Raw genomic sequence first — 27,216 nt, forward strand, 5'->3', positions numbered from 1 at the left:
AAATTAATTGGTTGGAAACTATTTTCTTCAAATTAATTGGGAAGAGGAAAAGTAACAAAACGGGAATAAAACAAAAATTTTGGGAAATTCGGCGGTGAAAAGCATGATCATCAAGTGGAGGCCATTTTAAGACATTTTATTTAAATAATCGTGGGTTGGACTTGAATTTTGCCATTTTTGTAAATATAAAAAGTATGGGCTATAGACTTAATTATCCTAACCTGATTACCATTTTTGCAAGCATCCCTTTGTATTAACTATACTTTTTAAACTAAAAAAATAATTGTTGAATAAAATATAAATTTTAATTTTGTATATCTAATTATACCCTAACTTTAAATTTTGTATCTTGTGGATAAGTAAATTGCTTAAAAAAAAAAAACGAATAGATTAAGTACTACTAGACACAAACTATAAATTTAGAGATATGTTAAACATAGAGTAATAAGAATTCAAAGTTTTATTAGATACTTTTTAATATCTATAAACCTATGAGACGCATTTAAAATCTCAATAATTTATATAGACATTAAATCTCGTGAACTAAATTTATAATTTAATCTTATATATAATTGTATTCCATTAGACATGGTATTTTGGATCTATTATTGAGTTAAGACATAGCTCTTGACCAAGAGGTTAAATGTTTAGGTGTCTAAATATTTATTGAACTCTTAAAAAAATAATCAAAGATGGTTTTGTTAGTGTATAGTTTTACAATTTTTTTAAGGAGTTGTGTGATATATTTATGTTTTTTTATTTTCAACGCATTTGTCCCTTGATTACATCTCATCAATTATTATTGATGGAAACTTTTTGACAATTAAAAATATAAAATTGTTATAATATGAAGATCATAAATTAAATCATAACAAACTATATAGAAACTAAATCCTAACGTATAAAATTCGAAGAGGTGATCTATTTTTACTTGGCCTGAGCAGGAGATGCATGTGCTTTGGGCATTAATTAAGTATTTTCGTTAATTAGAAGATATTGGAAACTCTCTTCCAACTCAATAAAATAAAATAAACAAATAAATAGATTGAGAATATGGAAAAATAGTAAAATGAACATAAATAGATCTTAAACAAAATGCTAAGATGCTTGGTTTTCATAGCTAAAGCGATAGCAACTCATGAACGAAGTGCTCGACAATTGAAAACAGTTTTAGGATGAACAGGATTAAGTAAAAAGAGCTTATTTATTTGTCGATGAAAAGCCAAAAGTTGAAAGTGAGAGAATAGAAAAGGGCACATGAAGAATATCAAAGAAAGAACTCTAATAACCTACGAAATCACTCTGGTATTGAACTAGTTGAAGACGAGCAAGTGATGCGAGCAAAATGTATACATCATTATTTTTTAAATCAAAATTACACGAAAAAAAAAAAAAAAAAAAAAAAAAAAAAAAAAAAAAACTGAAAATTTAGCTCTAAAATGATATTTTATTGAGAATGTAAATCGGGAATGGTCCAAACGATAATAAATCTGCAAGAATGGAAGATGTGAACAATGAATTCTAGCTTGGCAAAAACGAAAAGTCATAATCAAAACAGAATTGCCAGTTTGAGCATAAATCAAATCATCAACATCTTCCATTCTCGGAGCTTACGCGAGCAATAATATCTTCAATCACCAGCGTAATATTCCGATGAGACGAGCCCCCTTCTTCAACAGCTCTCTTCGCCATTTCCGCAAGCTTCTTGCTTCTCTCTCTCATCTCTTCTCTCTCATCTCCTTCCAACACCATTTCTATGGCTTCTCTCACTTCTTCTCTCTTCACCAACACCTTTTTCTCATCCTCCTCTCCCCAATGAACAAGTGTCTCCTTCCCCACACTCACACCCACCTTCAAAACATCTACCATTAGCTTATGATTGAACACTTGATCCCCAAAAAGCGGCCAAGTAATCATTGGCACCCCCGCAGAAATTCCTTCCATGCTCGAATTCCAGCCGCAATGCGTCAAAAAACACCCAATTGCAGAGTGGGTTAGTATCAGAACTTGCGGAGCCCATCCACGAATCACCAAGCCTCTGCCCTTGGTTTTCCCTTCCAAATCGTACTCCTCTAACCATTTCAGTAGCTCTTTGGTGAGATTTGCTTTTCTTATCGACCAAATGAATGGTTTGTTCGATGCCTCCAATCCCAATCCCAGCTCTATGAGTTGGACTGTTCCCAAATTACAGAGACTTCCTAAAGAAACGTAGACCACGGAAAATGGTTGCTGCCCATCAAGCCATTTGATGCATTCGTGTTGATTGATTGAGGATTTGTTACCTCTTTCGGCTAAATCGTGTTTGTCATCGTTGCAAAGCGAAACAGGGCCGACACTCCACACTTTTTCCGGCGATTTTTCTCTGGTTTTTCTATACTCTGTTATATACTTATGTTCCACCTCCTCAAATGTGTTGAAAACGACGCCGTATGATTGTACATCGGCCTGGAGCATTTCAAATGTAAATTTTGTCAAGTCTTCATCGGTGGCTTTGGGTAACTCTGATTTGCGAAACTCGACAGAATCAGGTAAGTCAGAGAAAATTACAGGGTCAGAGGCAGAGTTGGTAAGAGCAGGGTTGGTTATTAAACACTGCAAACAGAGGAGAAAGAAGCAGCTGAAAGTATAGTAAACGAGCCTGGGGATTTGAAATTTCTGAGAAAGCTGGAAAGTCCAAGGAAGATTCATATCGGAGATTATGCAGGTGGGGCGAGGTTTGAGTTGGTGGAAGAGATTTTCCGAAGGTTGGTAAAGGAGAAATGTGGCTCTGAAGAATTTTGAAGCGGAACCCAATGAAGGTAGCAAGTCGAAATTATCACACCCTTCCGGGAGACCGCCTTCTTTCCATGGGAACTCAAGTTGGAGCATACGGATCTGTAAGCCGGAATCAATGGCGCGAGCAAGAACAGAGTGCTTACGAGCAGCATTACTGGGCGTGACGACGATGGTGACAATAGCGCCACGGTGGGCTAGAAGCTTGGCGAGGTCAATCATGGGGATGACATGGCCTTGTGCCATGAATGGGAAGAGAAGAAAGTGTGGGGAAGCCATGTGCAGTGAAGGTGCTGAGGAAAGAGACGGCGGTGGCTTTTGGTTCTCTGATTTGGGTTTTGTCGAAGAAACGAAACCAACGACTAAATAAGATTCCTCCACTCCCTCAAAAGCTCAGATGGATAATAGAATAAAACTAATCTAATATTAGTAATTAGATTAATAGATATTAAATAGGGTTGTTATCAAATATAAAAAAATAAATCAAAATATTTATAAAATATAACAAAATTTTAGAACTATTGAGAGATACTAATTATTGTTACTAATAGACTGCAATGTCTATTAATAACATTGATAGACATCGATAGAAGTCTATCAATGTCTATCATTGATAATTCTAAAATTTTGTTATATCTTGGAAATATTTTCAACCGTTTTACCATTTGAAATAATTTTTCTATTAATAAATAGATCTTAAATTCTACCACTATAATATTAACTTAAGTTACGATTAGGTGATTAGAGTTGTTTAAAAAATATTGCCAAAAAGAGGGTTGGTTGGAAACTAATAACAAAAATAGAGTATTATTTTTTAAAATTGAATTCCTCTACTTCAAGATATATTTTTATGCAAAATGTACATAGTTGAATTAAAATAATATTTATACTATCAAACTCAATGTTAGTGGTTTGATTTCCCCATCTCACGTATTTAATTCAATATCTTTACAGAGACTGTTATGAATATCTTGACCCATCATCCTCACTCTATTTTTGTCGACTAATTTGACATTTTTCTTTTTATAAAAGGAACCCTTAATATTTTCCAACTATCAAATTTTAAATACCCTCTCCATACCTCTTCTACTTTCATCCGATTATAACTATTTTTCGAAATCTTGGAAACACTCAATTTTCTCCGAAACTTTTCCATTTTTACATTTCAAGTAATTACTTCATACATTTTCCTATCTCTGACATTTTCATCTCCGTTTTTTAGGTGTTTATTTATTTTGTAAATAATTTATTTTTTCAATTGATCATTGAATGTATGTGATATATATAAAATAAAAAATTAAAATTATTTAGCTAAAACTGTTTAATTAAAGATTTTTTGAATGCTTTGAATGTAATTAGTTTGTGATGGATGGTAATTCTAAATCCATATTTAGATTGAAGACTTTATAATCTCTTCCATTGTTTTCAATGTAATAATCTTTTCCACCATTTTCATGTTTCACGATCTTATTTTCACATCCATTTTAATATTTCATCAGAATTCTAATTTAATTTGAGTCCAATAAATAGTTTAAATTTAAAAAAAAAATGTTTTAAGAAACTCCATCCCTTCAATTATTACTATTGAAACTTTCCATCGGATCTTGGAAAGCTATAAAAAAAAGGAGGCATCTTATTTTATTAGTTTATTTTGGGAAAAAATGATTATTTTCTCGTATGGATTGTCTAATGAAATAGAATTGGTGGAGTATTCTAGATCTTTTTTGTTGTCCTTTAGGTAAATCCATGATTGATAAAGAAAAGATGAGTCTTGTTCGGCTGCCGTCTTCTGTTCTGATTTATACTAGATATCTCCATTTTATACTATCAACCATTACAATTTTTCCTTGGAAATTAATTCACTTCTTTTCTTTTTTTGAAAAATAACTTTCATCAAGCATCAAATTAAAAACAAACATGGTCCACATTTCGAACAGAATACTCGATCAAAGATAAATAGAGTCCCAACAAGCTTCCACAATCAAAATCTCTAGAAGAAAGGATATTGAGAATTACCATCTGTTAAATGGGCTGAAAAATAGCTAAACGAAAATGAGGCCCAAAACAAATTGAAAACTCAGTCTGACCCGAAACAAAATTTGGTGATAGTTGGTATGTGTGATTTAGAAAAGGCCACGTTAAGTATTCCTCTTCCTCGATCAAACATACCATCATGACGACTCATTCATCTCAGCCACATTAAAGTGGACCATCATGTTGAGAACATGTTCTCGAATAGATTCCCTTTCTTACATACAAGCATTGAAGATGAAATTAAGAGCGTCATGCTTGAGTTGTGAGGATGGTTGTTCGAACATTCTCTGCAGGGAGTCCAAGATCTCACGAGCATTGAGCATGGGCTCATGCTTCTTGGCCAAGACTTCAGAAAAGTTTGCCAAGATATATGCTCGGGCCTTTTCATTTGCCTGTATCCAACACTTATATGCCTCCCGAACGTCTTGAGCAGCATTTTGAGCTGGGACTAGGGACATTCCTCCACCAGGACAAATATCAGATCATCGATGATCAGAACTATATTGATTGTGTTTTTCCATGAGATGTAATTATCGCTAGTTATTTTGTAGACGACAAACATATTGAATGTTGCAGAAGTCATGATGTTTCAGTGAGGCAGGGTACAAGTCACCGTAGGGTGATCAGGTTCTCCTTCATTGAATGAGACCATCTCAGCCAATATACAGAACAACTCTTTGTTCCTGTAAATATCAGTCACCATTGTTCGGTCTAGAAATTGTTAACTAGCTTAACATTTTTTTGTAAGTGTAACCCCTCATTTTAGATTCTAGAGTTACGCTTCATTGGCAATACAACAAATAGGGCTTATGATAGCTTCTGGACATAGCCTTTTTAATAATAGGCTATGGAATCCCAAAAAAGGCAAAAATTGTTAAAAATTAAATTTGGGGGGCGCGCTTTAAAATTTTTTAATTATCCACCTGACGCGTAAAATCCTATCTTTCTTTTTCTCTATTTCTCGCTCTTTCCTTTCTTCGTCTCTACACAAAAAAAACCTAGATCTTTCTTCTCTTAAATCTCTACCCTTATTTCTTCCAAATCTTAACTTTTCTTTCTTCTCATAGAATCCAATCTTCACCATCGATGAGAATGTTAAAGCTGCCTTGTTGAATCTGGACTCTTGTTTCGCGTTACTTCCTTTTTAGGGTCAGGCCTCAAATCCATCCCCACTCATCTTGGTGATGGTACGATTATCCACTATTAGGCACCAACATTCAGAAAATAGACGAAACCTTGTTTCTTTTTCCTCTTAATAGCATCTGCAAGTTTTCATTTCCTCAACTCTAAAATCTAGGGCTCGCAAGTTACATGAAGAAGATTTTCTTTTGTAGGTAATAACACTTACTCTTCTTCTTCTTCTTCCTCTCTTTGTTTCAATTTCAACTCTTAGGTTTTATGGATTTCACTCCGGCTCTTTGTCTACCTACTTTCTCTGTCTCTATCTCTCTCTCAAAACTATTGTACACTTGAAGCTAACGATTCGAGGTTAGTGACTAGGTCCTCCCACCCTTTTAGACCCGTTTTATGTTTAGATTTCAATCAACTCTTAAATATTCAAAACCTAGGGCTCACAAGTTACATGAAAAAGATTTTCTTTTGTATGTAAGAGCGCACACTCTTCTTCTGCTTCCTCTTTTATGTTTCAATTTCAACTCCTAGGTTTTATGGATTTCACTCCGGTTCTTTGTCTACCAACTCCCTCTGTCTCTATCTCTTTCTCAAAACTATTGGACACTTGAAGATAACGGTTCGAGGTTAATGACTGGATCCTCTCACCCTTTTAGACCCGTTTTATGTTTGAATTTCAATCAACTCTTAAACATTCAAAATCTAGAGCTCACAAGTTACATGAAGAAAATTTTCTTTTGTAGGTAAGAACGCACACTCTTCTTCTTCTTTCTCTCATATGTTTCTATTTCAACTCCTAAGTATTATGGATTTCACTCCGGCTCTTTGTCTACCAACTCTCTCCGTCTCTGTCTCTCTCCCAAAACTATTGGACACTTGAATCTAACGATTCGAGGTTAGTGACTAGATCCTCCCACCCTTTTAGACCCGTTTTATGTTTGGATTTCAATCAACTCTTAAACATTCATGCTTTCGAATTTAATTCCTTTGGGTATCATTCAAATGGGTAATTGCAGGTACTATCTCATGCTAAAAGTAAAAAATTTATGCTAGAACTCGATCCTCAATTTGGTCCAGAACTCGATCTTCAATCCGGTCAAAAACTCCATCCTCGATCCCCACTGTGAAGAACTTGATCCAGTCTAGAACTCGATCCGGTCTAGAACTAGATCCTCAATCGAACTCGATCCAAGTCTTAATCCACCCCAGAACTCGTTCCTCGATCGAACTCTATTCAAGTCTTGATCAGGTCTTCGATCTGATCCAGAACTCCCCCACTGTGAAGAACTCGATGCTTGCCCAGATCTGTAGCAAAACAAAACCCACTCGATGCTCCCCCATTCGATGCTATTGTGTGTTTCCTTACCTCTTTCATTTTAATAAGTTTGTTTATTAAAAAAAAAACTATTATTGATACTTTGTTATCTTGTGTTGTGGAATTTAGATTCTTGATTTTAACATTCTTTTCTTTCTTCTCCCTTCAGTCGAGTAGTTTTTTATAGGTCCAGATGATGGTATACAATTGATTTTTAATTTTAAAAGAGTGAGGTACGTGATTTGATTTTGACTTATTAATTAAAGGAGTTTATGTTTATTTAAGACAAGTTTGTGTAAGTTCTTAAATTTCACATATTCTGTTTTTTATTTAAATTTGTGTGAGTAGGTGTTGTAATTAGTCACTTAGGACATGGATTTTTTTTTTTACTACAGCTGATTGGCCTTAATATACTATCTTTGGTTGATATTGTTACCCAAATATGTGGGAATTTGGTTGAACCTTTATTGAGTTGTTGTGGTGCTGAATTGATTCATTTTTTGTTGCTTAGTTTGTTGAAAGTAATAAATATTTCTAGACTTCTTTGTAATAAAAGTGGTGCTGAATTGCGTTTATGTAACTTTGTCGATTATTAATGAACCACATATTTTTAGGTTGTCTTGAGAGTCAAAATGACAATTATCTACTTTTTATATAGTTTTGACATTCAATTGTAGTTTTGGGAATCAATCTAATGTTAATTCACTTTTTATGTAGGTAGATGAAGATCAAAGATGGAAGCTCAATTTCATGATGCTGTAATTCTCAAAACTTGATGAATATTGTATTTTGGGAACATTGTATGGTTGAAAATTACATTTGATATATTTTTTGTATTATTGGATAATTTTTTTAGTTTCTAATGTAAATTGATTACTAAATTTCAATCATGAAAGGAAGCCATTGTATTTAATGCATACATTGTGAATTATTTCATATGTTTATTTAACTTAAAACAAGTGTTTGTAATGTAAATGGACATAATTTCAATGTTATTTGTTATAACATAAGATTAAAGCTATATATATATATATGATATAATGGCCTTAAAAAGGTTATCATATGTCAAATAAAGCATTAAAAAATGCTATTATATCATAAAGATAGCATTTAGAGCAAGCTATTGTTGGGATTAATGTCCTAATTCTCCTGAAGTCTCGTTGTTTGTAATGATACACATTGTTTGATGAATAAAATAAATGTTATTTCATTCTGGCATTTACTTATATTCAATAAACAAAGCTCCTTGGTCATCTTATGTGAACTTAGGCATGTATATGTGATATACAAGTGGATCATGACTTAAGTGATAACCTAAATAGGTCTGTAGTATAAGGATTAAGGTGGGATACCTGATCTTGGTGACACTATGGATACGACCTACTTTGTAGAGGTTTGCAAGTGTTGTAAACTAATACAGATGGTAGATCCTGACCATTCATGTAGAGACGTGCGAGTGGGGGTGTCCTATACAAAAAGTTTGTATAAGACCGGACCAAGAGATGACTAGACTTTTTATATAACACCATTGATACTAGAGATGTACATCTCACCTAAATGACCATAGGTGACACAACCTCAATCTTGAGTGTTTTGGGAACTCTTGCCTTTGAGGGCGGTCCTTTGATTAGTATAGGTGAGAGTGGCCAGATTGCCAACTCAACATGCCTACTTTTTTGGAGACTTGTCTGATTTGGGAGCTGGGAACTCAATCCATAAGATGGAATTCACTCCTTTCCCAAGCAAGGATAAGTAGAGAGATTATTCCCTTAAGGGCTGATTCCAGGGCTTGAACATAGTGGTCACAACTTCTCTTTGGAAGAGAGGACTCAGTCATAGTAGGACTATGGCTTATGTTCATTAAAGGGATCAATGGTACTTAAGGAGTTAGATGTAACTATAGGGGCATAACGATTATTGGCCTAGGTGTACTTAGGAGCGATCTGTGAAGGGTTGTCGCACTACTGATTGGTTAAGATGGACACATAATATATCTGTGATAAGGAGAGTTCAGTTGTTGGTCTTTAGTGGAGTGCCTGGCAGTTAACGGATGGTAGATCCAATGACTAAAGAGTTTAGTCAGTTATTCATGTACCGTTGAAGCTTTGAGTTACAGGTCCATAAGGTCCCCTGTGTAGCTCAATGGATTCAGTTGAGGATAAGTTCTTGATGTTGATTTGAAATGTTCAAATTGACAAGAGGTAATTCAATTATATATGATATGATCGGTATGATGTATGAGATACATCTAGTGGGGGATAATGTAATGAGATTTACATTAAGTACCATGGAATAGAAAAATAGCTATAGTTTATGTGTTTCATGAGATAAAATATTAAAACTATAGGTTATAAATATAGTATGGTAAGTTAGTCATCATTTATATTTATAATAATATTAATTATTGGATAATTAATTCTTTTTCTCTAATAACCAATTGAGTGGGAGGTTATTGGTGGTTTCATGGTAACCATGAGATAAAAGAAAAATTATTTTCCTAATTTTGGTAATGTTAAGTTTTGTAAGCTTGAGATTTTCTCTCTCGGAAAATAATCTCACAGAAGTTTTCAAGTAAATAGGATTTACTAAGTGACAACTTGGAGCGAGTTAAACGATCGTGTAGTGTTTGTAGGCAACAGACACACAGCTAAGCGATGAGCTAAACGATTACTTAGCTTTTGCTAAACGATTGGGCATCGACCTATACAATAGGTTTCAGCCTTCTCCCACTTGCTTAATCGTTTACACAATTATTGTTTCCTCCATCGTCTACCTCAAACCAAGTCCACACAGAGCCCACCCTTTGGATTCTCACACCGAGAATACCAAGGTATTCTTCTTGGTGGTGTCACTCTCAACTCGACACTGTCAAGGTTTTGTGGAGGTTGTTCGTGCTGTTGGGGAGTTCGTGATCGAGGCGATTGCTGAGTTCGTGTGTCGGTGTTCGTGTGGTGTAGCGATCGTGTTGGACGAGCATTCGAGGTTGCTGTGTTCGAGCATTCATGATTAAAGACCTTGGTGATGAGTCTACAAATGTTTGTAGATTTCTCCTTGATTATTTGTTTTATCATGTTGTAATTTCTGTAATGAATACATAACCGTATGTTTTTGTTTATGACTGTAATTATTAAGTTCATATATGATTGTGATTTGGAATAATATTTCCATTGCTCATGGAAATCCTCATGCACGATTTCCTTCAGCTATTATATGTTAAAGATAACATTAATGACTAATGCTATTGAATGTTTTCATAACCATGTATACATGCTATATTTCCATACTCTATTATAGTATCCATTATAGCTCTATAAAAAGGTTATAAAAAGTCCCAGACTTTTAATAACATAGTCTGTCAGGACCTTCGAAAAAGGCCATGAAATCTTGTATAGCTTTTTCGTTAGTTATTGTATTCATTATTTCTTACAGTGTGAGCCAACCATAGGGAAAACCCGATTGGGCCAACAACTAAAGCAATCCTATATATTTCTAGAGTTTGAGTAAAAAGTCATGCAAATGCCATCCATAGGGGGCACAAGCAAAGGTGCCTCGAGGCCGAACATGAAAATTTACTACAAACTAATGATAAAGACCATGGGATGTGATGACACACGTCCCGCTCCCACTTACTATAAACATTCCCTCCATTCATGATACACGTCCCGCTCCCACTTACTATAAGCATTCCCTCCATTCACCTTGGTATTAACCTATACAAACACCACCCGTAGGGGGACGCAAGCAAAGATGTCTCGAGGCCGAGTATAGGTCTCACGGTGTGAACTATAATGGAGAAATATGAAAAGAGAAAATGAAGTATCATATACCCCATTTTCCTCCCATTGAGTGTTTTACCTAGAGTTAATTTAACTTAAAAAAATACGATTAATTATTTTTACTAAGTGATTGTTTAAATTTTCCCAAAAATAACAATTATTTTGGATAGTTAAACAATTTTGATTAATGTTCATTAAACACTTTAACAAACTTTAATCAACAATGACATGCTTATAGCAAATCTATCTAATTCACCTTCCAGGTCAGTTCCTATGTAGGGGTGTTCCGTTTTCGTCAACTTAAATACTCCAGCCTAGCCAGAACTAGCCTTAGACAAAGGTCTCTTATAGATACATTGGCTATAATTTTAATCTTTTATTAAAACCAATTCAATTCTATTAAACTGATTAAAAAGATTAATTTAATTTTTAATCTCATTAGAAATGTAGTGAACTTAGGCCTATGTGAATCATATTTTAAACTATTTTAAAAAAAATGATTTGAACCTAAGTTTGTATGCAATTCTAAAATATTGATTTTAATTTCTAATTTATTTAATTATAACTATTATAAAATAAATGAAACAAATTAAAAACCATACATTGCATTTATTGACATACTTAGTAAAATTATAACAATTATAAAATTATCTAAAGTAGTGTCATGATGCAATCTCCATTTCATTACTAAACATACATAAAACTTATATACTAAAGTAATGAAATTTAAATAATAATATTCAAACATACATCCAACTATATATTATAACTCTTAGAATATAAATGATGCACGACAGTGTTATTATGCATGCAAACATATATTATAACACTTATGTTATATGATGCATGAGCATGCTATAAAATTAAATCATGCAACTATATTATAACATTTATAATATACATGATGCATGAAAAATACATAATCTATGGTGGGATTTTACTATATAGCATACATTATGACATATATTAAATAAAATTAAATCATACATCAAACGTATAATTTAAAGAACAATTTATGGATCAAGATTAGATTCCTAAGCTATTAATTAAATTAATATAACTTTTATATTAATTTAGTTAATAGAAAAACTAACTATTACATCAAATAATAGCTTAACTAGTTCAAAATAGGTGAACTGGACCTTGAATTGCACGAACCAAACTGCCCAAATCTCGAATCGACTGCGAACTAGACTGCTAAACCGCCAGATTTCATGAATTGTTCGTGAATCTTGTGAAGTTTCCGTCTCAGAGTGTTGCAATGTTGTGACCTAGCGTTGCAATGCTAAGGAAAAAAAATTAACATTCGCCTTTTCGCAGCGTTACAACGTTAGAGCCCAGTGTTGCAACGTTGTTGTACAGTCAGAAATTTCTTCATTTCTGCTTCGATTTGGGCTTCATTTTCTCTAGAAACTCACCGAAATCAGCATGAACAACTCAAATAATGAATTACAAACTCAATTGCTTAGTTATGCCAAAAAACAAAGGGCCCTTACAAACCAAATTTGTAAATTTAAAGCAATAAATCTAAAGTCCAATCCCAAAAACATCCCATTCAACCATTCATCAACATGAACAATAATACAGAATGCAAACCCACCATAAAACTTAAATTTAATCCTGGAAAAACAAAAATTGGGAACAAAAAACCACCATTCTGATACTAATTAAAGGAACCATGAGGTCCACTGCGGAAGCGCGGATCGTTTTCAATTCCCAATTTTCACATAATACAAAATGCAGAGAAAAATTACACAATTCAAATACATGTGAAGTCAAATAAGTCTTCATGTATTTCCTTTTCAAATGGTCACGAACTATTCGTATAGAAATACGAACAAAAAAGACAACAAACCCAACTTGGACACCACCAAGAGGTAATCCCTTGTATTATCTGTAGGGATTAAGAATTATAGGAGGTGTGGGCTTTGTATATTTTGGAAAGTGGAAGAGAAGAATTGAGAGGAAGAAGAGAGATCTAAATTACACATAGACAGTTTGTGTCACACACACACACACACAATGTATCAAATAAACTTTATATTATAATATATCAAATACATTATATTAATTATATCACATATAATTAATTCCCTCAATTAATTTGAACAATTCAAATTAATATAAAATTAATTCTCAATAATCCCAGTTGAGCTACAGATGGGACTTTATGGACCTGTAGATTGAAACTCCAATGGTACTTGAATAATTAATTAAACTCCTTTAATTAAATTATTCAACATCCATTACCTATCGGTTACTCTACTAAAGACTAACAGCTGCACTCTTCACACTATAGATATATTTTTGTGTCCATTGGATATAACTAGTCAACAGTGCAATGAGCCTTCACAAACTGCTTGTAAGTACAGTTGGACCAAAATTATTGTTTTGCCTCTACAGTTACACCTAACTCCTTAAGTACCACTGATCCTTCCCTCTAAGGAACAATAGGTCATAGTCCAACTATGACCAAAACCCCTCTCGAGCCAAGAGAGGGTGTGGCGCCACATTGCTCAAGCTCTGAAATCAGCTCTTAAGGGAGAAATTTAACTACTTGCCCCGACATTAGGGATGAGGGAATTCCATCTTATGTAGCTGTGTTTTCAGCTCCCAATCAAACGAATCCCCAGAATGGTAAGCTTATTGAGTCAGCAATCTGCTCACTCTCACTCATACAAATTAAAGAATCTCCTTCACAGACTGAAGTTCATAACTCACTCAGGATTTAGGCCATGTCACTTATGGTCATCTTGGTGAAATGTAAGTCTCTATTATAATGGTGTTAAATAATGAAACTATTCATTTCATGGTTTGATCTTATACAAACCCCTTTATATAAAATATGAATGATCACGATCAGATCATTTATAACACTTTACAACAATTGAACATCTATAAAGCAGATCATATTCGTAGTGTCAGGATAAAGTATCCAGCCTTATCTATCTACTACAGACCATTTAGGTTATCACTTAAACATGATCTAACTATATGTCTCTACATACATGTTTAAGCTGTAGAAGATAACCTCGGATGTTTTTTTTATCGGTTTTGTGAGTTAATGCTACTAAATGTCGAATAAAATACCTCATATTTTATTAAAGAAATAAATTGATTGTATATTACAATTTTAAAAACTACAGAACCTATGAGATTTATGGCATCAACCCTAACACTTTCTCCACTATATTTCTGATAAAATGTAATCGTATATCCACATATTTTGTTCTATCATGAAACTGTGAACTCTTTGTAAGGTGAATAGCACTGTGGTTGTCACATTTTATGTTATCTTGACTGCAACTAAAATTTTTTAATAATCTTTGTAGCCATTTTGCTTCTTTTACTGCTTCTATTAAAACAATTAACCTTGCTTCTGTGGTAGATAGGGTTACAATATATTGTAGGTTAGACTTCCAGCTTATATTGTTTCTACCAAACTGAAACACATACTCTATTAGAGACCTTCCCTTATCCAAATTACCAGTAAAGCCTGAATCTAAGTAGCCTATTAGATTTAGGCTAATTGTGTCAGGTTGTTTGTAAAGGAGGCCTTTCTTCTGAGTTCCTACTAGGTATCTGTATACCCACTTTGTAGCTTCCCAATGATCCTTCCCTGGGTTCCCCATATTTCTGCTCACTAAGTTGGAATAGTGAGCTAAATCAGGTCTAGTACATACTATTAGGTACATAAGACTGCATGTAGCACTGAAATAGGGGATTCTCTCCATTACTTTCTTTTGTTTTTCAGTAGTAAGAGAGTCTTGGGCTGAATGCTTAAAGTGTTGGGCTAGATGAATGCATACAGCCTTGGCATCTGCCATGTTGAACCTCTTTAGAACTTTGGATGCATAGTCTGACTGACATAGAAGCAGCTCTTCTTTATATCTATTTCTGTAGATCTCATTCCTAGGATTCTTTTTGTAGCTTCTAGGTCTTTCATGTCAAACTCTTTGTTGATTAGTGATATAATTTCATTTAGTTCATTCAAGTTGCTTCCAGCAAAGAGCATATCATCTACATACAAAAATAGATACACTTCCTCTTTGTTTTTCTTGTATTGGGCTTTTATGCCCTAGTTTATTGTTTTGTACTAGTTTTTTGTATACCTCACTTAACTTTAGGACAAATGGGAGATTGTTGGGATTGATGCTCTGATAGTAGATGACTATTGTATAGTTGGGTGCTTGTGTTTAGGAAAAGGTACACGATCGTGTAGGTTTTTCTAAGTAATCGTCTAGCAAAAGGTAAGCGATCATTTAGATCTGCTCGGTGCGCTAAGCGTTCATTTAGAAAAGGTAAGTGATCATGTAGAAATTGTGGGCGATCGTTTAGTGCACGGGTGTGCTATTGTTTAGGACGATGGGCACTATCGTGTAGGCTCTCAACATTAAGCGATCGTATGGATTCACACCGTGCGCAATTTTTTTCGTGCCTTACAAAATGATTTTTTTAATTTTATTCTTAAATTACAAGAACCGTATTCAAACTTCCTACTTTCGCACGATTTCGGAGAAATTCTCGGTCAATTATCTCATAACCGCCTAATTAATTAAATAATTAATATAATCATATTATATTCTTAACCTATAGTTTGATATCATATATCTACTATAGTATTTTCTCCTCTACTTGATATAAATCATATTTATATCTAATTTCCTCCAAAATAATGTATCTCATACATTTAGTCAATTATATCATATATAATTAACCAGCTCAATTATATCATATATAATCGAACTTTCTCTTGTCAATTTGAAAATTGTAAACTGACCCAAAAACTGATTCTCAACTTTATCCAAGCTACCAAGGGGATCTTAAGAACCTATGACTCGAAGTTCCAACGATATGTGAATAGCTGACTAAACTCTTCAGCCACGAAATCTACCATCTGTTAACTGCTAGACATTCTACTAAAGACCAACAATTGAACTCTTCTTACCACAAATATATTTCTGTGTCCATCGGATATAACCAATCATGAGTACGATGACCCTTCATAGATGCTCATAATTACAGTTGGGCCAATTTACCATTTTGCCCCTATAGTTACATCTCACTTCTTAAATACTACTGATCCCTCTAATGAACAATACAACATAGTCCAACTATGTATGAACACCTCTCGGGCCAAGAAAAGGTGTGTGGTGCCACATCGTTCAAGCCCTAGAACCAACCCTTAAGGGAACTATCTATCTACTTACCCCTACTTCGGGGAAGAAGTGAATTCCATCTTGTGTAACTGAATTTCTAGCTCCCAAATAAGATGAATCCCCAAAGTGGTAGGTTTGAGTCGACGACCTGGCCACTCGCACCCATGCAAATCAAAGGATTGCCCTCAATGGCAGGAGTTCCTAACTCACTCAGGATTGAAGTCATGTTACCTATGGTCATTCTAGTGAAGTGAAGTCTCGGTCATGAACGGTGTTATATAATGAGATGTTAACACTTCGTGGTTAGGTCTTATACAAACTCTTTGTATAGGACGCCCTCGCTCGCATGTCCCCTACACAAATAATCAGGATCAGACCATCTATGACCATTCCACAAGGCAGGCCGCATCCGTAGCGTTGCTAGAATAAGGTTCCCCTCCTATATCCATACACTACAAACCATTTTGGTTATGACTTAAGACATGATCCACTTGTATGTCACCACATACATGCTTAAGTTACATCCAGATAACCAAGGACTTTAGGTTTATTGGTTTTTGATAAAGCAAATAAAAAAATTAACTGAGCAAAATCAAGATGTGAACTAAATATCTTATATTATACATCACAAGTGTTCGTACAAACTGTTTACAAACTACATGACACGAGACTTTAGGGCATCAACCCCAACAGTTTTCATCCTTTCTTATGTAAACATAAGAGTCATAACTGCTTCTTTTGAACTTTAGCTTAGAAATGAACTCGCCAAACCTTTTATACCAGCATCTAAGGGATTGATTAAGCCCATATAGGGACTTTTTTAGCAAATAAACTAAGTCTTCTGCCTCTTTCTTCTTATACCATTTAGGCTAAGACATGTAGATAGTTTCTTCTAGTTTTCCATGAAGGAATGCGGTGGTCACATTTAGCCATTCTAGTTCTAAGTTTCTGAAAGCTACAATAGTTAGAAATACTATGATAGAAGTATGCTTCACTACAGGAGAGAAAATATCATTGTAGTCCAATCCTTCTCTTTGAGTGTACCTTCTAGCCACAAGTTTATCCTTATAGCAAATCCCTTCTTCATCTGTCTTCCCTAACTTCTTCTTAAAGATCCACTTGCATGAAACTACTTTCTGTTTAGGAGGTAGAGAGGTCAAGTTCCAAGGTTCATTCTTATACAAGGAGCTCATCTCATTGTTCATTACCTTTACCCACTGCTTACTGTCTTTGCTGTTGATAACTTCTTCATAGCTTCTAGGCTCATCATCATTTAGGTCATAATAGAGGTTTGTAAAAGCTACATAGTCATCTTCCCTATATCTCTAAGATGGCCTAATCTCTCTTCTACTTTTGTCTCTAATTAGAGTGTAGTTTTCTAGGTCTTCTGTTTGTGGTTCTTTGGTTGTTGCCTTTGTCACGATTTCTTCTACTTCAAGCTGATCAGGGTGATCAGTTTGAATAGAATTTAGAAGGATCTGATGAGTGTTAGTTACTTCCACCTCAGAATGAGCTTGAACCACCATTTCATCATATTTTTCAGTTTTTTTAGGATCCTTAGCATCCATATAAAGTACTTCTTCTCTAAAAACACATCTCTACTCACTACCCATTGTTAGTTCTTAAATCCCACAACTTGAACCCCTTAGTACCTTCTAGATATCCAATAAACATGTATGTCACTGCTCTAGGTTGAACCTTTGCTTGTCTTACATGTAAATATCCCATACAGCCAAAGGGTTTTAAGAAAGACAGGTTAGGAGGGTGGCCTGATCAAACTTCTTCAGGAGTTTTAAAATCAATTGTTGTACAAGGACTTCTATTGATGTAAAACAAGCTGCAAGTACTGCCTCTACTCAAAAAGACTTTGACACTTTAGCTTCTGAAATCATATACCTAACCCTCTCTAGAATTGTTCTATTCATCCTCTCAGCTACTCCATTATGTTGTGGTGTGTATGCAACAATCTTATGTCTAGAAATCCTATTTTTAGCACAAGAACTATTGAAATCATTTCCCAAAAACTCTAATCCATTGTCTGTTCTCAAGAATTTTACTCTCTTATTAGATTGATTCTCATTAATAGATTTTCAGCTTTTAAATTTATTAAAAGTTTGGTCTTTAGATTTTAAGAAATATACCCAAACTTTCCTTGAGAAATCATTTATTAGAGAGAAAATACCTTGAAAAACTCCAAGATGGTGTCTTTGTAGGTCCCCACTGAAGGATCTCAAAACGAGAGTTCCATGAGCAGGTTTAGATCGCTCCGATTTCAGAGTGTTCGAAATATAAATGATATACATTCTATACTAACAGTTATGCATATTAAACTCAATAACAGAATGCTCAGAATACGATAAAGCATAGGGAAGGGGTTCATACCAGAGGAAGACGATCTTCGATTGTGTGAACCCACAGCAGCAGAAAACTCCACAGATCTACCAGCACCCGACGAGTCTCTTGTCTGTTACTGCACGATCCGAACGTACACGAATAAGCCTTCGGGGACAACACCACCACAAGGGAAACCCGAGTATCCTCAGCATAAAAAACCCAGAGAGTGGGCTCTGGTGAGTTTGGTAGAAGACGTAGAAGAGGATTTCATGTAGACGACAAGCGCGCACGAGAAGAACTCTGATATCGTATAGCGGGGACGCTTATCGTATAGTAAAACTACACAATCGTTTAGGAAAGTGGTATACGATCGTTTAGGGAAGCTGAACTAGACGATCATTTAGATGAAAGAGAATCTATCGTATAGGCTCTCGGTGTTCGATCTTTCACGGTTTCTTTTTTTTTTTTTTGGACACGGGATATCGAATGCACGAATGAATTATCTCTAAATTGAAAATGATTTTCAACCTTTAATCTACCGGTTACCTTAACCCTCGTAGCCCATGTTCCCACGTTCAAACGTTTAATTGGTTAATTATTAAATAATTAATCAATTAATTTATTTAATAAATATAATCATATTATATTTATATCCTATAGTTTGATATCATATATCTACCATAGTATTTTTCTTCTACTTGACATAAATCATATTTATATCTAATTTCCTCCAAGATAATGTATCTCATATATTTAACCAATTATATCATATATAATTAGCCATTCCAATTATATCATATATAATTGTACTTCCTCTTGTCAATTTCAACATTTCAAATTAACCCAAATACTGGTTCTCGACTTTATCCAAGCTACCCAGATGATCTAATGGACTTGTGACTCGAAGCTCTAACGGTATGTGAATAGCTAACTAAATTCTTTAGCCACGAGATTCACCATCCGTTAACTATCAGTGATTCCACTAAAGACCAACAGCTAAACTCTTTTTACCATAGATATATTTCTATGTCCATTGGATATAACCAATCATGAGTACGATGACCCTTCTCAGATGCTCGTAAGTATAGCTAGGCCAATTTATCGTTTTGCCCATGTAGTTACATCTCACTCCTTAAGTACCACTGATTTCTCTAATGAACAATACAACATAGTCCAACTATGTGTGAACACCTTTCGGGCCAAGAGAAGGTGTGTGGCGCCACATCGTTCAAGCCCCGGAATCAGCTCTTAAGGGAGCCATCTATCTACTTACCCCTGCCTCGGGGAAGGAATGAATTCCATCTTATGTAGTTGAGTTCTTAGCTCCCAAATTAGACGTATCCCCAAAATGGTAGGTTTGAATCGGCGACTGGGCCACTCATACCCATATAAATCAAAGGACTGCCCTTAATGACAGGAGTTTCCAACTCACTTAGGATTGAGTTTATGTTACATATGGTCATCCTAGTGAAGTGAAGTCTCTGTCATGAACGGTGTTATATAACGAGACATTAACACTTCATGGTCAGGTCTTATACAAACTCTTTGTATAAGACGCCCCTGCTCGCATGTCCCCAACACGAATGATCAGGATCAGATCATTTGTGTCAAGTCACAACACTTGTGACCATTCCACAAAGCGGGCCACGTCCGTAGCATTACCAGGATAAGGTTTCCCTCCTATATCCATATACTACAGACCATTTTGGTTATCACTCAAGACATGATCTACTTGTATGTCACCACATACATGCTTGAGTCACATACAGATAACCAGGGATTTTATGTTTATTGGTTTATGGTAAAGCAACTAAAACAAGTAAATGAGAAAAACAACAAGATGTGAAATAAATATCATATATTAACAATCACAGGTGTTCGTATATACTATTTACAAACTACAAAACACGAGACTTTAGGGCATCAACCCCAACACCCACGGGTCAACATCAATGTAACTTAGAGTTTTAGTGGTTGAATGAGTCCCCTTCACAAACTTCTTCCTCTTTGACTTTCCATAAACACGATGTTCATAGAAATTCAATCTCTTAGTGTTCTTTGACTTGATCAGCCTCTGTCTCTATTGCTCTTGTATGTCTTTCTCCTTTATAAGTGAGAGTCTTCTATGCCATAAATAAATCTCATATAAACTGGCCTTCTATACTACATAAGATTGAGTTAGAAGAGTAACATTTTTTTTTACAAAATACAACCCATTAATTTTCATTCCAGTAAAGATAATCCCCCATTCCTTCATAATCTCAAGACTTCCATTCTTCCAAACAAAGGAACAACCTTAATCATCAAACATCCCCATAGAAAGTAAATTCTTTCTAAGCTGTGGGACATGTCTCACTTCGTTGAGGAGTATGTCTTGATTGTCTTGAAGTTTAAGCACCACTGAGCATATCCCAATCACCTTACACCTGTCATTGTCTCCTATGAAACTGAATCACCATTCCATGGTTTATAAGAGATAAACCATGTCTTTGATGATGTTATATGATAGGTGTAACTTGAGTCTAACACCTAGTCTTCCTTGATTTTATGGCCATTTGCTTTCTCCTCAGTCGTCATAAGAACTTCTGTGAATTCCAACCCATCCTCTCTAATAAAGACATCTCTCCTCTCATGTTCCTTTGGCCTTTTGAAATTTCTTCTATATAAATTCTTTTTTCTCTCAGGACAAATGTCCTTCTTTATGAAAAAAAGAAACATTTCAAAATGGATTTATCTTTTTTTATCGATGTCCTTTTCTTAAAACCTAGACTTCCCTTCCTTGAAAATGATTTTCCTTTTGAGAAGAATGATTCAGCATCACCACTTCCCTTTGTTTCAGCTTTCAACTCTAGTTCTTTACTTCTCAAGGTTGTGATTACATTATCAATAGAAATTGAATCCCTTACATATTTCAATGTTGTCTTCACATCTTTATAGCTCTCATGAAGAGATTTTATCAATATAGATGCTTCATCATCCTCCCATAGCTTATCTCCTATCAGAGCAAACTCAGTGGTGAGTTTCTTGAACTCATCAAGATTAGCATCCAAGGATTTTGAGGAGCTCATCTTAAAGGAAAATAGCTTTTCCTTTATGTAAAACTTGTTAGGTACATCTTTCTTCAAGTAAAGCTTCTTCAGCTTCTTCTATACCTCATAGGCTGTGTTTTCACTGATAACTTGCTTGGAAGACTGTTTGAGATATTCAAGATCAATGCTTCATAGGCTACTTCTTCCATATTCTGCTTTTCCATATTAGTAATGGTTGTAGACAAGGTTTCAAGGTCTTCAATTACTCTTAAAGCCTTCTGAGAAGCCAGAACAACTTGAGTTCTCTTCATCCATAGCTGGAAATCTCTATTTCTAGTGAATTTCTCCATCCTATATTGAGATATTGCCATTATTAACTTTCTAACTGTTTTTGACAGGTTCTTGGAGATTCTTGCAGCTTTCTTGGAGCTTCTTGATTGCCCATTCCGTAGCTCTGATACCAGTTTTTGAATGGGCAGAAAAACAACTAAATGAAAATAAGGCCCAAAACAAATTACAGTCTGACCCAAAACAAAATTTGGTGGTAGTTGGTTGTGTGAGCCAAAAGAGGCCACATCGCTCTAAAAATTTCTGATAGGTAAGTGATGCATTATTTTATGAGGTGAAAATATGGAATGAGATACGGTGATGGAATTGCGTTGAGCAACAAGTTTTCTCAGTGGAGTCAAAGTATAAACCCCACTGAGTTTCCTGGTAAGTCCAAGGTCAAACTCAGGGACTTGGGAAAACTGTATGCGGTGGTAATTTTCAGGAAGACTTTGCGGTAACCAAATAATCAAATAGTTGTTTGGATTGTTGTTTGCGATAATAAAAATAAACGAATGCAGAAAAGTTTCGAAAAGAGTTGATAAAACGGAAGATGCAATGAGTATGCGGTGAACGGGTTGAGAAGGGATTTGGCTAACACTTCCTAGGATGTGTTCATGTTATTCGACCATGCAACACACATACAATAGTAAACCATCTCTCGATGCGAATTCTACGGCTTCTAATGCTAGAATGCATGCGATATATGCGATGAGTCTATAGGACCTACACATAAGCCTCTATTCTTATTTATGCAATGAAAAATGACACACACACAAATAAGGTGACCACATAATATCATATCTATCTCTAAGGTACATGCGATGCAGGTTGACAAATAGAGCTTATCTTTAAGTCCCTATCTCTTTTTTATGCAGATCTAATCTTGCTCTCTCGAGTCTAGATTCTAACCTAGCTCGCTCGAGTCTTTAGGTTCTTTCTTTAGACTCTCTCTCGAGTAGCTCTAAAGGGGTGTTGGGCACAACATAAAACAAGATAATCGCATGCGATGAAGATCCTAGGTCATGTTAGCTTAGTTCTTCTCAACCCATTCAACAAGTTTAGCTACTCATGCGTGCTAAGAGAGTGAAAAGATGTAGAATAAGAACTTCCATTGTATAAATATAAAGTTGAAATACAAATAACAATGCAAGAAGAGAATAAAGAGCCTGGTAGCAATCTCTTGCTTCCCAGGCTTTTACACTGTCTTTTCTACTCTTGTTCAAAAGATAATCTCACTCTCATGAGAGTCGGCCCACTCTCTGCTTCCTACGCCTCCGGGTTCTCTCTCGAGTTTCCCTAAGCGATCTTCCAACGTCTCTTCCCTTCTCTCGCTCCGCCTTAAAATAAAAAGGAAAATTATGGACAAGGCTATTCTAACTATAGAGAAAATTATCTAAGTATCCGAACTGAACCCCTTTTCTGAAGGATGCCTTCGGTATTTATAGAGCTTTGGGGTGAAAGGCGACCTCTCTTAATTCAGGATGCCTTCGGTATTTCCGAAAAGCTGAGTGTACTTGTTATCGTTAGCGGCTTGTGAACTTAATTCAGATTTGACTGTCATCAGCTTTCTGTCCCATCATGATTAATTATGCCTTTTACCCAGATGCACCCATCAAGTTGCGCCGGCTCTATGTGGCAATCCTTCTTAAGCAGATGTTTGCGAGCACAAATCACCGCAAAGCTTTGCAGTGATACTGCGCTCGACCGTTGATTTCTTGTGATCACGTTTTTCGCCTTGCGTCAACGCATATTCTGCATAAAAAAAAAATTTAACTGTTTCTATACAATGAATGCATGCGACCGCAATGTTATGAACTTAATGCTTTTTAGACGCAATCTTATATATTTTATCTACGCAAACCAGCATTGTTTAAGAACTTAGTACTGTAATAACGTTCCTTTCTGCTCGTTATCAGTAAGTATTCCTCTTCCTCGATTAGACCTACCAGAAAAAGGTTTCCTTTCAGCTAAGCTTTCTCTCCTCCGTCTCTTCTCTCTTTCGTTGAAGGTCGAACGTGTTGGGTTGTATATCCTAAAACTCATAGTTTGTAAGAATAAATATATTCTATTTGCAATAAAGATGTTATTGATGTTTTATTTAAAAAAAAACTGTTATTGAATATGTAAATTGCACTAAATTCAATAAACTAAGATACATGATTGTAACATGAGTACTTAGACTTTATGTGGAGATATAAAAGTGGATCAAGTTTGAGTAGATAGCCAAAATGTTCTATAAGTATATGGATAAGGTTGGGTACCTTATTCTAGAAACACTATCGGATGCGGTCCACTTTGTTTTTAGTACGAACGATGTGATCCTGAATCGTTCAAGTGTAGACATGCGAGTGGAGGCGTCATATGCAAAGAGTTTTTATAAGACTGGACCAAGAAATAAGTCACCCTTACTTTTAAACGTTGTTTACTGTTTAAGACTGATTATTTCAAAGTGATGACCTAGGTAACTTGACCTTAATCTTGAGCTAACTATGAACTCCTGTTTATTCGAGATTATCCTTAGATTTGCATGGGTGAGGGTTGGCTCAACAGCGCCAGCTCATTAAGCCTCCCATTTCAAGGGTAAGTTCGAGTAGATAGCTAGAGACATAGAGTACAAGACAAAATTCACTCCTACCCACTTTTAGTGATAGTAGAGAGGTTGTTCTCTTAAGTACCGACTCTAGGTCTTGAAAAAGGGGCCTCACCCTCTCATTGGCTAGAGAGGGACTCGATTTTGTGATTGGATCACAAACCAATTGTTCATTAGAGGATCAGTGGGACTTAAGAAGCAAGATGTAATCTTAGGAGTAAAATAATTTTTGACCCCGCCGTTATTACGAACAACCTGTGAGGGGTTGACTTATTGATTATGGTTAAATCTTTTGGATTGTATGTCTTAAAACTCGTAGTTTATAATGTTAAACATATTCTATTATCAATAAAGATGTTATTGACGTTTATTCAATAAAATTGTTATTGAATATGTGAATTGCACTTGTAAAGACTAAATCCAATAAACTAAAGATCCATGGCTATTATATGAGTACATGAACTTTATGTGGAGATATAAGAGTGGATCAAGTTCAGTAAATAGCCAAAATGGTCTATAGTATATGAATAAGGTTGGGTATTTTATTCTGGTAACACTATTGAATGTAGCTCACTCTGTAGTTGTTACAATTTGTTGTAAAGTGTTACAAACGAAGTGATCTTGATTCATTCATGTATTGACATGAGAAATGGAGGCGTCCAATGCAATGAGTTTGCATAAGATCGGACCAACAAATAAGTCACTCTTACTTTATAACATAGTTTACTGTTTAAAACTGATTATTTCAAAGCGATGACCTTGGTAACTTGACCTTAATCCTGAGCTAATTATGAACTCTTGTTTATTCGACATTATCCTTAGGTTTGCATGGGTGAGGGTTGGCTCAACAACGCTGGCTCAATAAGCCTCCCATTTCAGGGGTAAGACCGAGTAGATAGTTGGGGACATAGGGTGCAAGACAAAATTCCTTTCTACCCACTTTTAGGGATAGTAGAGAGGTTGTTCTCTTAAGTGCTGACTCTGAGTCTTAAACAAGGGGCCTCATCCTCTCATTACCCCGAGAGGGACTTGGTTTAGTGATTGGATCACAAATCAATTATTCATTAGAGGAACGGTGAGACTTAAGAAGTAAGATGTAATCTGGGGGGTAAAACAACTTTTGACCTAGCCGTTATTACGAACAATCTGTGAAGGTTTGACCTAATCATGGTTATATCAAATTGACACATAATATATCTACAATGAGGGGAGGACAACTACAGGCTATAGTGGACAATCCTATTAGTTTACGAATGTTGATTAACTAGGTTTAAAAGTTTGACCAGTTAGTCTCAGATTGTTGGATCCCATGATTTGTTGGTCCATCGGATCTTCTTGATAGCTCTGCAGACAAAAATTGAAGAACTAGATAAGGTAAGAATTTGACATGTTCAAATTCGAGCTTTAGGAAAAATTGTATTTTATATTAAATATAATTAACAAACAAATAAATAAATATTCTTTTAGAGTATTCTTGAATATTAGCATGAAAGTACTTTTTAAAGTTTATTAATGTGATTAATCAAGGTTAGGTGTCAAAGGCAATTTAATATGTGATATTAAATTTGTTTTAATAATTTCTAAATTATGAAAATGTATTTCATAAAGAAAATTGATTTATTTATATTAAAAAATTAGTTAGTGGAAAAATCCAATTGTTGGATATTCCCACTAACTAAGTGATTTTTGAAGTGGCTCTTCCAAAGTTTGACACCTAGAGATTTCATGCTAGTGGAGTTTAAGGTGGAGGACATGCAAGATGAGATTTTGCATGTATTTTGTCTTTAAATAGTTTTGCTTTTAATCGTTGGTGGTGTTGTTCGTGTACGGAAAGGAAGACTACGGTGGATTCTACAAAGGTTATATTTTCTAACTATTTTTGTATGCTTAGTCTTAATTTTAATGTAATTAGAACGTTATCGATCTTTCTTCCGTTGTGCATGCTGTCTTTATATTCCATCAAAATCAAGTGGACAAAAATATATCTATAGTGAGGGGAGTGCAACTACTGGGCTTTAGTGGAGTGACCCAATAGTTAACAATGTTGGTTAATTTGGTTTAAAGTGTTTAGTCATTTAATCTCGGATCGTTGGAGCCCATGATCTGTAGGTCCATCAAATCCTCCTACTAGCTCACAAACGGACTAGACCTTAGAATAGCGTGAAGAGTAAATTTGAAACGTTCAAATTTGATTTAAGGGAATTAGTAATTATATACGATATAATTACACGTTTAATTATCGTATTAAACAGAATTGGAGAATTTGATAATATTTAAGTTTGATTTAATATTAATTATATGAATATGGATTCATGATTGTAAAATTGGTGTTTAATTTAATATTTGATATTAAATTAGTATAATTAATTAAATTGTTTAGTTAATTATTAAAGGATTAAATTTGTACAAAAATTAATTATGGAATTAATTTTGTTTAGAATTTAATGTTTTTTAATAATATTAATTATAGAATTAATATTTTTAAATTGTATTTTCTTATTATTTTTAAAATTAGTTTCAAAATTAAGAAAATTGGATTTTGTTTAAAATTCAATTTAAAATAATGAAAAATACACTTAAGTGGATTATTCCCACTTTGAATACCACCTTCTTCCACTTAACTTGATGTTTGAGGTAAAAAAGAGCGGCATGCTGAAATGGAAAAAAATCAATTCAACATGGTTGGGATAATGACATGCAAAAATCTAAAACAAAAAAAGAAAAAATAAATAAAAGAGAAGAAAGA

At 34.7% G+C, this 27,216-nt stretch overlaps 1 protein-coding gene across 1 annotated transcript; it reads right to left on the reverse strand.

The window, feature by feature from the left end:
- Positions 1–1,416: 1,416 nt before the first annotated feature.
- Positions 1,417–3,453, reverse strand: LOC120090043 (UDP-glycosyltransferase 73C6-like). The gene has a single exon (XM_039047532.1). The coding sequence runs from the start codon at positions 3,049–3,051 to the stop codon at positions 1,588–1,590; it is 1,464 nt and encodes a 487-aa protein (XP_038903460.1). The 5' UTR covers positions 3,052–3,453; the 3' UTR covers positions 1,417–1,587.
- Between the last annotated feature and the right edge of the window lie 23,763 nt (positions 3,454–27,216).

The sequence above is a fragment of the Benincasa hispida genome, chromosome 11 (genome assembly GCF_009727055.1).
Source record: "Benincasa hispida cultivar B227 chromosome 11, ASM972705v1, whole genome shotgun sequence".
Classification (NCBI taxonomy): Eukaryota; Viridiplantae; Streptophyta; class Magnoliopsida; order Cucurbitales; family Cucurbitaceae; genus Benincasa; species Benincasa hispida.

Bases quoted from the DNA above. Each gene is read 5' to 3' on its own strand.
- LOC120090043 (XM_039047532.1), bottom strand. From the start codon at position 3,051: ATGGCTTCCCCACACTTTCTTCTCTTCCCATTCATGGCACAAGGCCAT.